The following is a 13,087-nucleotide window of genomic DNA, read 5'->3' on the forward strand; positions in this document are numbered from 1 at the left end:
TTTATATCTTGTTTTGTTTTTATTAAATTATCAATGCATAGCTTTTCCATAACAAATTTTGTTGGGCAAACTCATTTTGTTATCATCAAGCGATTGATATACATTCACTAAATTACATTTCAATAACATGTTTTGTTGAAGTACAAGTTTTGTTATTGTTGTACTATTGATCAACTTATCAACAATAGCACAACAGTAACATGTATTGAAATCAAAGCAACAATTCCACAATTATGGCCTGACTTTTTGTGCTGTTCTGGAGAAACCCTTCGATAAATCCTAGGAGACGTTTTCAAAAAAACTCCTGGCGCAATCTTTTTAGAAATTTCAAAGGTAATTCTTCTGAGCAATTATTAGATTTCTAGATAGAATCTTTTGAAAAACTTCTGGAGAATCCTTCGGAAAAACTCCAGATGAAATCCTCAAAGAAATTTTTAAAGAAATCTTAAAATGAACGTCGGGACAAATGATCACAGGAAACTCTGAAGAAATCCAATGCATAATTTTGGAGGAATTTCTAAAGGATTCTTTGAAAATCCATGAAAGATTCCATGGAAGAACTCTCGAAGAAATTTCTGGAAGATTTTTCGGAGTTATTTATGGAAAAGTTTGTGACGAAATCTGTCAAAGAATTCGGCATCAACATTTCAAAAGGGCGTAACTGCATTTTGAAACAAACCACTCTGTCACATCTGTGGGTCATATTTTAAGTTTTCCACGAAATTCACAAACATTACTAGACAGAGAAATTGCTCTTCTTTCCTATACTGGCGGTGATTTGCATGGCGGCATTGAAATACGATCCACAGATGTGAAAGAGGGGTTTGTTTCAAAATGCAGTTACGCCCTTTTGAAATGTTGGTGCCGAATTTTTAGAAGAATTTTATGATAAATTCCTGAAAAAATCATCAGAGAAGTCCCTTGATAAACATAGAAGAAATTTCTGACGGAATCCTTAGAGAAATAAATGGAGGAATTTTAAAAAGAATATTGCAATAAAATCTGGTGAAAGTTCTGGTGCGAATCATCAGAGGAAGTTCAGGAGAAGTTATAGCAAAATGTTTCTAGGAATGCTTGTAGAATCCAGGAGGAATTTTCAACATAATCCTTGAATCCAGGAAAAAATCGGAGCAATTGAAAGAAAGTTTCCAGAAAAAGTGTAATAATTTGTGAAATATTTCCAATATTCCGAAAATATTCTACTAAACTGTTAAGTATTCCAAAAAATATTCAGTTTCTATGCTAGAAAAAAAAACAAACGACTGCTTTCGACGATCAAACTTTTTCATGAATAATTACATGTTCATTTCAACACCTTGCTCCGAAAACAGTTCAAGTGGAACATTTTCTAAATTGCAGCTGGAAGTCGATGCTCGTATTATTTGAAAATATAGAAAAAACTCAAGTTCAATTATCTTGCGTTGCAGTGAACAAACTTCAAATCTCTTAGAATGAATTAAAAATTGAATAAAGTAATTTTCGATCATTTGAAAATATTTCTTAGGTCAGAGTGATGAAACTCATGTTATTAGCTGGTTTGTGAAACAAAGTGAATAATTTCATATAATAAGTGATATGTATAACCTATTTAGTAACGAGTTTGACATCATAACAAATTTTGCTCTCCGATTATTATTAATATCATATTAATATCAAAATTTGTTATTGAAATATTTTCCGAATTCACTGTTATCAAGTTGTTATTGAAACTAACAAAACAAGTTATTAAAATGGTTTTCCAGGAACATTTTTTTGTTATGAAATTTGTTATTTTTCCGCTTATGACAGACAAGTTTATAACATAATATGTTATGTTAATAACTTAAAAATAATCGATTCTATTATTCAGTTATTTTGTCTAAATAACATAGCTCTTCATGCTGTTGTTATTCCCTTCTGCTCGGGTTCAAGAGCAGCGGGAACAAGAGGAGGTAGCTGCGCATGTACACTCCCGATCAAAAGTTTGGGTCACCCCCTCAAAAAAACGTCATATTTTTGGGCCCATATCCCCGTCAATTTGCGTCCGATTTCAAAACTTAAGGTTTCATTAAAAAAATAATGAGTAAAAGTAACTTTGAACATGATTAAGATGGAACTTTTTCAAAAATACTTGCATGTAAACAAACTTAACCCAAAGTTGCCAAACTATCTAAAAACGGAGTATAAACTTACGGCAGTGTCGCTGGCAATTGGGTCGGCCCAAGAATTAAAATTAAACTATAGATGGCGAAGATATCACCGAAGACTACTTTATCAAGAAGACATGGAACTCTTTTATATTCCCATACTAACGGCAAGCGTCACCGCCGCCTGTCGAGCTAAGGTGGTACCATCATGAATAGTGCCACCTTCATGGCGCTGCAAACAGTGACTCCCGATATTCAGCAGTGTTGCAAGTCTTCTTGATAAAGTGGTCTTCGATATCACCAAATCACTTTTCAATGTTTTATGCAAGTGACCCTAATTTCATGGCTGATCATATTGAGAGGTGACCCCAAATTTTTGGTCGATGACATCAAGAGTTAATTTACTTTATAACTTTTTTCCTAGATTTTTTAGCCTAGTTCGGGAAAAAGCAGTTCAGAGCTTATAAACAATAGGTTATATTACCGCTTCCATCTTAAAATTTCGCCGACCCAAGTTTCAGCGATATTCCCGTAAGTTATTATTCATTTTTATTGAAAGTTTGGCAACTTTGAGTTTAGTTTACATACAAATATTTTTCAAAAAGTTTCATCTAAATCATGTTCAAAGTTACATTGACTTATCATCTTTTGAATGAAACCTAGGGTTTTGAAATCGGACGCAAATTGGCGAAGATATGGGCCTAAAAAGTGACATGTTTTTGAGGGGGTGACCACAAAATTTTGATCGGGAGCGTAGTACCAGTGTTGAAAACTCCTTTTCCTCCCCGGCTAACATCGGAAGTGGTTAATAAGGGCCATCAATGAAAATAAAGATCACGATATGTTGCTGGCAGAGCAAAAGCTTGACTTCATGTTTGACTCTGAGACCTCAAAGTTTAACATCAAAACGGACGTCAACGATGGCGGCCAAGCACGACTTTGACAAACTCATGGCAACAGTGGCAGCGCCCAGATCCCGAGAATTTGAAGGTACCAGAGCCTACCCAGTTTGAGGTCTTCGCATTGGCAGTTAGCCCTAAGAGGACAGCGGACGCAATTGCTTATGGCAAGCGATCGCAGAAACATGTCAGGCAGCCGTCACGTGAAGAACTACTAGGAGATTGTTAACTGCGAAAGTTTGCAGTAGTGCCAGTGAGTAGGACCCCATTCAGGCGTCCCAGAAAGCCCGGGCCCGTCCCGGATCGAAGGGAACAGGAGGTTGTGACCACTGATTGGTCCTCGGCTACCACAACTTATAACGGGTAAGGGAGTGGACGCTTCCTGGACCATAGTAGAGCAGAAGAAGAAGATGGTGAAGAAACCGCAGGACATGCAGGAGCGTAGGGCACCAGATCAAAGAAAGTTTGGAGGGCTGGTTCCAAGTGCGATAAGGCTCACGCGGTCGTCATCAGGACGACCAAGTTCTCGGACGTCTTGAAAAAGAAGAGGAGTGACGTCAAGCTCGTGTATCTGGGAGTCGACGTACGCGGTATCAGACGTACTCATACTGGTGAAATAATCGAGGATATGCGCGAAAAAGAGCGCTGGGTACAAGAGAATGATGCAAGACGTCCTTGGTGAGGGTATCGAGTTGAGGGCTCTCAAAGCGGAAGCAACTATGAAGGTGAAAAACCTAGACGGAATCACTGACGCGGAAGAGCTCACTGTGGCAACGGTGCGAAGAGCAGATGACCACCGCAGCCTTTTGGCAACGAATAGGCCATGCAGGGACGCACGTGGCCTTGGTACAGCAACCTGTTGCGCATGCTAAAAAATGCCAACTGACCGGTGATTATGCACGAGCCCCCGGAGGCTTGCTTCAGGTGTCTGGAACCAGGGCACAAGTTAGAATACCCGCCAGTAACGGAAAGTGATCGGTCGTGGATCGGTCCACAAAAATGATGGTGATAAGGATGACGCTAAATATCCAGTCCAGGAGTTTGTGTCTACTACTTACGAGGGCTTCACGGTTGCCAAGGTAAACGGGGTATTCTTCTGTAGAAGCTATGCGCCTCCGCGTTGGTCTATCGAGCAATTCACGCAGATGCTGAAGTGTATGACGACCGTGCCCACCTGCAGTAAGTAACAGCAGTCAGCGGATAGTAGAAGAGACGGCTGAGCCTTTGAAAGACATCATATTTCTACGACGAGGTATTTAGGTAGGCGCTTCGCCATGAGCGAAACCTAGTTGGTCTAAGCTAGGACAAGCAGGTAGCGGTGCCCTCGCGTGCGCACGATGCGACCATGCCTGGGCAAGCCCATCCATGGAATGAGAGATCACCGGCGTACTGGTGGACTCAAGCGATTGTGAACCTGTGCTAGCCTGTCTACGGGACAAGTGGCGGATGCAGCGAGTACGTACTGATGAGGTTCGAAATAAGGGCACGCAAAAAAGCCTACTTTGAGCATCTCTGTCAGTGTGCCAAGACAAAGTCGTGAGCACGGTGCTCCATTTACCGTTATTATAAAATAAAATATACCATCAAAACCTGAAACGCCATTCTCTTTATTTATCTATCCTACACCTCTGGACAAATTTTTAAAATCATCGTTGGGCGAAATTTTGAGTTACGCCCTTTTAAAGGGCCTAACCTCTAAAAAATCGAGTTTTCTATAGAATAACACCGCACTTCGTAACAGAATCATGAATTAAATGCATCAATAACAGAAATTATCATGAACAACATTGAAACTTGATAGTATGCATCCATATGAATATCGGTGGAGTGCATTTTGTATCAAAATTTGTCATTACGTTAATATACGGTAGAAGTTCTTAGGGCCTATAGAAAGCAAACATTACATTGGTGTAACAAATTCAATTAAAAGATATTGTATTGTGATTCCATGTGACAATAGATGCTCATATTACTGTCAGTCATAGCGATAGTATTCACATGCATATCAGCACTAACATTTCAAAAGGACGTAACTGATATTTGAAACAATATCTTTTCCCATAGCTTGTGACTGTATCTTATCTTTCCCAGGACACCAACAACCACTATCGGAAAGAATTGCATTTCATCCGTCCAGTAGTGGTTGTACATTGCAACGAAGAGATAAAGGTTTGGTTTTGGCAAGCAGTTTCGCCATTTCGAAATGTTAGCACCGATATATTAAGAGCGTACACTCTCTATACAGCAAATTTGCTTTTAAAAACAATACTCAAAATTTGTCAAAAATATTTAATATGAGCAATCACAAATTTGACAAATGAAATATGTCTTAATAATATATCTTAAGTTATAAAAATAGAAATTCAAAATATCAAAAGGCCAAAAGACAAAAAGTTGGTACAGGCAACAAATAATCAAACATAATATTCATGGTGAATTTTTTTTTCTTCTTTTAAAATATGTAGGTAAGGCCTTTTGTCCCTACTAATTTAACTTTTCTTCGACCTATTGTCTTTCATTTTTTTATCTCATTCCTGGAGCAACATTTGAAAAGGGCCCAACAGGTTTTGTGCCTTTTTTCGAAATCGCTACAAAGGCCTAACAGCAGCCCGCCCACGCAAACGTATACCGTTATCCGAAAGATCGATGTTTGCTCTATCTGAAAACTGTCTTAGTTTGTGTGAATAAGTTGATGGGGGCTCAGGAGCGACGTGTGAAGTCATTGTTTACAAATGCTTGTATGCCCTTTTCAAATGATGATCCAGATTTGCACGATTTATCTTTTCAGCTTCAGCAATTCAGAAGGGCGTAACTGGTTGATGATACGGCTCCTTCTTCTATGGATGTAGATTGCATGTCACCCCTCTAATGTAAGTCATCGAAAGAGGAGCATTATTTTTGTCTAGAAGTGCCACGCCACAGCTTTGAAAAAAAAGGTGTTGTTTTGGAAAGCAGTTACGCGCTGTTGAAATGCTGAGGCTGAGAAGACAAAACGTAGAAATGCAAAAAAAATCGAAGACAATATTGCGCGTTTCACCGTAGATTGTCGCACAAAAATGTTTAAAATCGCTAATAGATCGTCGCCAGTACATCATATCGTGTTCGTGTCTTCTACAATAAATGCGGAAAATAGCTAATGATCGATCGCGCAGAAGACACCGAAACGATTAAATGTAACCGCGCATATCTATTTACATATTTGCATAACTTTGCACGATAATTTTCCTTGTAATGTACATATAGTAGGTCGAAAAAAATAAAAGTCTTACCTACATATTCAAAACAAAAAAGAAAGAATTTTCATGCTGCATTTTATGTGCGATTATTTGAAGCCTGATTCGACTTTTTGTCTTTTGGCCTTTCAATGTTTTGGTTTTCTTTACTTTTAACTGAAGCCGTTTGGCACACAGACATATTTCTTTTTGTTTAAATTGTGGTTGCCCATATTTGACTATTGTTTTTAAAGCAGATTTTCTGTATAGAGAGTGTACACTCCTCATATATCGGTGCTAACATTTCAAAATGGCGAAACTGCTTTCCGAAACCAAACCTTTATCTCTCCGTTGCAATGCACAACCACTACTGGACGGATGAAATGCAATTCTTTCCTATAGTGGTTGTTGTCCTGGAAAAGATGAGATACGATCTACAGCTATGGGAAAAGATATTGTTTTAAAGATCAGTTACGTTCTTTTGAAATGTTGGTACTGATATGCATGTGAATACTATCGCTATGACTGACAGTAATATGAACATCTATTGACATATGGAATCACAATACAATATACTTTTGATTGAATTTGTTACACCAATTTATGTTTGCTTTCTATAGGCCCTAAGAACTTACCGTATATTGACGTAATAACAAATTTTGATACAAAATGCACTCCACCGATATTCATATGGATGCATACTGCCAAATTTCAATGTTGTTCATGATAATTTCTGTTATTGATGCCTTTAATTCATGATTCTGTTACGAAGTGTGGTGTTATTCTATAGAAAACTCGATTTTTTAGAGGTTAGGCCCTTTAAAAGGGCGTAACTCAAAATTTCGCCCAACGATGATTTTAAAAATTTGTCCAGAGTTGTAGGATTGATAAATAAAGAGAATGGTGTTTCAGGTTTTGATGGTATATTTTATTTTATAATAACGGTAAATGACGCACCGTGGTGAGGTGATGCCTACAGGGTCGTGATGGCCAAGACAAGAGGTGTAATGGTGCCTACCGAGCATCCTCCAGATATGTTGGAGAGGATCATCGATGGGCTCTTTTCGCGTCATAATTCGATTTCTTGGCTTCCTTTCGTAGGACCGCTGGGGGGACGGGGGCTGGCGATGGGGAGCTTCAAAGTCTACGCTCCATACAAATTTCCATATTCTTTGTTCGATCACAAGTGTAGGAGGGAAGGGGAAGGATGTGTTGGTGATGAATAAACTTTGATCCTTTGATCTACGTGATTTATGAACGATCATACTGAAAAATTTGATTAATAAATTCTAGTTTTGAGCTGTGCGAAAAAGTCTTTTACTACTAATATTTCTTAATTTCACCAGGGATGGCATTCCGCAATAAAAATGTGCACAGTGCAGCTTAAAACCACACAAACTTGCACTCACACTGAGGAGCAGACCATCCCAGCATTTCTCAACATGTTTCATGTCCTGAATGTCCTTTAACCTTCCGTAACTCGCGCGGTTGGCTACCTGCGTCAGCACCACGCTAATGCTGAGTACAAAAAGCGAGATTTTTTCAACGTGTTGTACAAAATACAACAGCGCGAATGCTCGAGGGTTAAATCACACGGATAAATCTGTATACACGTTAAGCACATTGAATATGATTAAAAACATTATTCCTTTCTCCCCCGCAGGGAACTGAACGAACTGCGCAAACCCACCAACGACAATCCGGACATCCTGCGGTTCTTCAAGTACATGCGGGCGGCCAAGGACGGCCAGGACGGGGTGGACTGCGACCGGGTGCACAAGGAGTGCGGCAACTATCAGGATCTCTCCAACCCGGCCATGGTGACGACGTTCAACGATATCAACAAACTGGTTCAGGCACGCAAACTGTAGTGTAGGAGAAGCGAAGAAACGAGAGAAGAAAAAAAAACAACTACAAACCAATGCGTTAGGATTTCAGGAAAGACAAAACAACAACGTGGGGAAGTTGGAAAAGTGGATTAACTTTAGGTGTTTGTAGGAAGTTACTGGGAAAAGAGTAAACCTGTGGAAAATCTTTCGCCCCAGGTAAAAGAACGCAGCGTGGAGTGAGTCAGGATAGCAGGTGGCAATCGCACACAGACACATACACCTACAAACATGTAGCTGGAAGCGATGACGGCTTTTTAAGTGGAAGTCTTCTTGGACTTGGATGCGAAAGATTGGATTTGCCGTAGCACGTTGAAAAACTTTTATCCTTTCAGCTCTTCTTCAGTGGGTGGTGTGTCCCCGTCCACCCTTTGGAAAGGTACGGAGTGCACCGGTTGTGCGATGGGATAGATGTTGTAGGGAGAACGATGAACCGTAGACAAGTTGTAGCTGTTGCACCCCAGGGATAGTTATCTACCAGCTGGAATTAATTTAGTAGGATGAAATGTGCCTGTAATTATTTATTTTTGTAATTTATTCTTCTCCCACTGTCCTGTCTATTTATTTATTTATTTATATAATTATTTAGTGTCCTGTTTAGGATTAGGAGGATGAAAGATGATTTTATCCTTAAATTTCCTCATCATTCAATGGGAAAATGTTTTGTTGCCTACATACGTGCAGTGATTCGATTTTAATTTCATACTGAACATTTGTTTTCACATCTAACTGATAATAGTACAGATATTAAACAATTTATAGAATTCAGATTAACGTTTGTAATAAGATTTTTGCTAGGAATTCATTTGAATTTGATTGAAAGTGAAAACACTTTCCAGAATGTATATTATAAAAAGAGTCACTGCACGCTTGGTTATCGTTGATTAGGATTTAACTTATTTATTCTAGTAGTAACAAGTAGCATAAATATTTATTTAGAATCCCAACAACTCCGAGATCATTGGTTTCCAGTTGAAAAACTTCCTCAACCGAGCAGAGCCATTCATACTACACTAACGAGAAACGAACCGCACAATTTGCCGTTATAATTGAATTCGCAATATGAGACCGGATTCAACAATAAAACCGCCTCCAATAGAGAGAGAGCCGGGTGGGACAAATAGCAGTCAGGATTGAATGAAATATTAATATTATTCCTAGCGGAGCAGTAGGCAAAACCAGATGTACGATAACACTTCTGTTCGATCTTGGATGCGACATCCGTCTAGTGTAGATGTAGATGTGTAGGCATTAGGATATTGTTAGCAAAAAGTCACAGGAAGAAAAAAGTAGCAAATGTACGTCGTGCATTGATGAAGAAAACATGCCCCGCTGTAAAATATTGTCCTCGGGGAGCGTCACCGAGGACATTTTCTGCTCCTTCTAAGAAGCGCCTAGAAGAGGGTAGAGCACCAGAAGAAAATAATAACCGAGATATGTTGGAATGTGTGTGTTCGACTGCTCATTCCTTGCGAGCCAGTCAGTTTGCCTGAAAGAGTGTGTGGCACACGAACATGAGATGATAATAAAAGACGAATCAAATCAACAAGGTCGGTTGTCTGTTATTTTTTTTGTTTGGGGGATATTCCATGCCGAAAGGGAGTTCAGAGTTTTAATGTCCGAGGAAGGATTGTTTTTCTTATTGATTTCTTTTGCACTGCCGGGCGTCTGTACTTAACATGGCACTCGCTTAGGAAAACTATTTCTACAAAAATAACAATAGAACTTACAAATGTCGTCAAAATGTCAAATAATTGCTTAGTGCCCTCATACTTTGCAGCTAGAATAGAAAAACATAACCAAAACTACTTCTAGTATGTATTACGACATGTGTTAATGTCAATGTCAATGAGAATTCCTCTATGCGTTAATTCGGGAAGTCCTCTCGAAGTTCCTCCGAGAGTCCACCCAGCGTTCCTCCAGGAAATCCTCTGGAAGAGCCCCTGAAAATAGTCTAGGAGTTCCCCATGAACTATTCTAAAAGTTTCTCTGGAATAACTCCTGCAGATATTCCTTCAGGACTCTCTCCACAAATATCCTTTTAGAGTTGCGGTGTGCTTCTGGGAATTGCGAGAGTTTCTTCCGGGAGTGTCTCTAAGAGTTCCTCCAAGAACTCCTCCAGGAGTTCTTCCGGGATTGCCTCTAGGAGTTCTTCCGGGGATTCTTATAAAAGTTCCTTTGGAGATGTTTTTTTTTAGTTTTTTCGATAATCCCTTCGAGATTTCCTCTCGGAGTTTCTCTGGGAACTATTCTTGAAGAAGCTCTTGAAGTTCTTTCTGGGAAATGAGAGAAATTCCTCCAGGAATACCTCTAGGAGTTCCTCCGGGGATTTTTAAAACAGTTTTTTCAAGAATTCCTATAGAAATTGCTCTCGAAAGTTCTCTAGAAGTTCCTCTGAGAGTTATTCTAGAAGTTTCTCTGGGAATCGCGGGTATTTCTCAAAGAATTTCTCTTAGAGTACTTCTGGGATTTTTTCTAGCAATTTATTTGGGAATTGCGAAAATTTTCCTCGGAAAATCTTACCGGAGTTGCTCCGGGAGTTGCTTTAGAAGATCTTCTTGGATTTTTAACAGGAGTTCTACCGGGAATTCCTCTAGAAATTCGTCTTTCGGAAATCCCTACGAGAATTCCTGTGAGAGTTCATCTGGGAATTTCTCTACAAGTTCCTCTAGGAATTGCGGGAATTGTTCCCTCGAGAAGGAGTTTCTCCAGGAATTCCTCTAAAAGTTCTTCCAGTAATATAAAAAAGCTGCTCCAACAATTCCTCTAGGATTTCTTTCGAGCGTTACTTTAAGGGTACCTCCAAAAATATCTCTAGCAGTTCCTCTGCGAATTGTGGGTGTTTCCTCCAATAGTTCCTCTTATAGTTTTTTCTGGAATTTCAAAAGGTTCCTTTGGGGTTTGCGGGAGTTTCTTCCGGTACTGCTTCCAGGAGTTCCCCTAAGAATTCCCTCAGGAGTTTTTCCGAGAATGCCGAGAGTTCTTCCGGGGATTCTTATAAGAATTCATTACGGAATTTTTCTAGGAGTTTTTCCGATACTCCCTCCGAGAATTGCTCTCAGAGTTCCTCTCAAAGTTCCTCTCAGAGTTCTTCTCAGAGTTCCTGTCAGAGTTCCTCTCAGAGTTCCTCTCAGAGTTCCTCTCAGAGTTCCTCTCAGAGTTCCTCTCAGAGTTCCTCTCAGAGTTCCTCTCAGAGTTCCTCTCAGAGTTCCTCTGAGAATTATTCTTGAAGAAGCTCTAAAAGTTTCACTGGGAAATGCGAGAAATTCATCCAAGCATTCCTCTAGGAGTTTCTCATGCTTCTAAGAACTCTTCCAGGAATTCCTTTAGGAGTTTTCTAGAAATTCGCTCCGAGAGTTCCTCCGGGAGTTCTTCTAGAAAATTATTTGGGAATTGGGGAAAATCCTGCAGGAATTCCTCCGGGAGTTACTCTAGGAATTCCTCTATGAGTTCTTCCGGAAATCCCTCCGAGAATTAGTGTAAGAGTTCCTCTGGGAATTTCTCTAGAAGTTACCCTGGCAATTTCGGAAATTGTGTCTCCAAGAACTCCTCTAGGAATTTCTCCAGGAACTCCTCTAGAAGTTTCTCCAGGATTTCCTCTAACAATTCTTCTAGGAATATATAAGAGTTGCGCCAAGAACTCTTTTAGGATTTCCTTCTAGTATTCCTTTGAGGATTCCTTCGGAAAATTTTGTAACAGTTCTTCTGGGAATTTCTTCCAAGAATTCCATTAGGAATTCTCCCAAAAATTTCTCTACGAGTTCGTCCGGGAGTTTCCTTTAGGAGTTCCTCCAATAGTTTCTCCAGATTTTTTTCAAAAAGTTCTCCTGGGAATTGAGGGAGTTTATTTCGAGAATTCCTCGTTAATACAGATAAAAAAAAACTAGAATTGCATGAAACACAGCCAACAAGTGTACCGTTCATTCCGACGTGGAATTCCGTTTCAGAAAATACTCACCCTCCACCCACCATTGTCGCCGGAAGCAGAGGACGTTCACTTCCCGGAAATATCACTCGCACGAAAAGTGAGAAAAATGCGAAAGATTTTCTTGCTGTGAGCGACATCGCCGTTTGTGCACTTCAGTTGGAATAATGTAGGTATGTACGCTCATATAGGTAGGTAGTAGCGTGGTTCAAAAAATCGTTTTTGCTCCACACCGCTCATTCGATTCCTAACCAGATTATATGCCTTCTCACAAAATTTGAGCCCATTTGGTTGAAAATTGAGACTGCACAAGCCCGTCAAAGTTTGTATGGGAATTACTATGGGAAAACGATGTTTTTCATTCAACCAACCGTACAATTTCCCCAAGTGCCCTAGTGGGTTAGTCGACCCTTGGTAATCCTAGGCTACTCTATCAGCTACAACTTTGCCGAAGACCGCATTTAAATCGGACGCCTCATTAATTAGTTGCCGATTTTTATTCAGAATCGAAATCTTTACTCATGATGGTTAAACTATTCGATGGGCATCACTGCATTCTGCAGTGGAACATAGTAGCCATGATTTCAGGGTGCTATCTTTGGCGCCATATGCAGCAATGTTGCCTGCTGGGAAGCTGGAGGATCATAGCTAAAGTTTACCCAGTTGGATACAAATCGATAACTAACTAATGAGGCGTCCGATTTGAATGCGGTCTTCGGCAAAGTTGTAGCTGATAGAGTAGCCTAGTGTTTCCAAGGGTCGACTAACCCAATAGGGCACTTGTGGAAATGCTACGGTCGATTGAATGAAAAACATCGTTTTCCCATAGTAATTCTCATACAAACTTTGACGGGCTTGTGCAGTCTCAATTTTCAACCAAATGAGCTCAAATTTTGTGAGAAGGCATATAATCTGGTTAGGAATCGAATAAGCGGTGTGGAGCAAAAACGATTTTTTGAACCACGCTAGTAGGTAGGTAGCTCTTGTCATTCCATTGTGCCACTGACTGACTGCTTGTTGGTTCGGAAGGTATGTACAA

General features: G+C 39.8%; 1 protein-coding gene across 1 annotated transcript in view; it reads left to right on the forward strand.

Moving 5' to 3' along the window:
• The window catches only part of LOC109414776 (uncharacterized), a 188,522-nt gene extending 178,850 nt beyond the window's left edge, over nt 1–9,672 (forward strand). The window contains exon 6 of the mRNA XM_062847031.1: nt 7,901–9,672. Within this exon, the coding sequence (XP_062703015.1) occupies nt 7,901–8,108 (208 nt within the window). The 3' untranslated portion in view covers nt 8,109–9,672. The remainder of the gene's footprint in view (nt 1–7,900) is intronic.
• The last annotated feature ends 3,415 nt before the right edge of the window (nt 9,673–13,087 follow it).

The sequence above is a fragment of the Aedes albopictus genome, chromosome 1, assembly GCF_035046485.1.
Source record: "Aedes albopictus strain Foshan chromosome 1, AalbF5, whole genome shotgun sequence".
Lineage (NCBI taxonomy): Eukaryota > Metazoa > Arthropoda > Insecta > Diptera > Culicidae > Aedes > Aedes albopictus.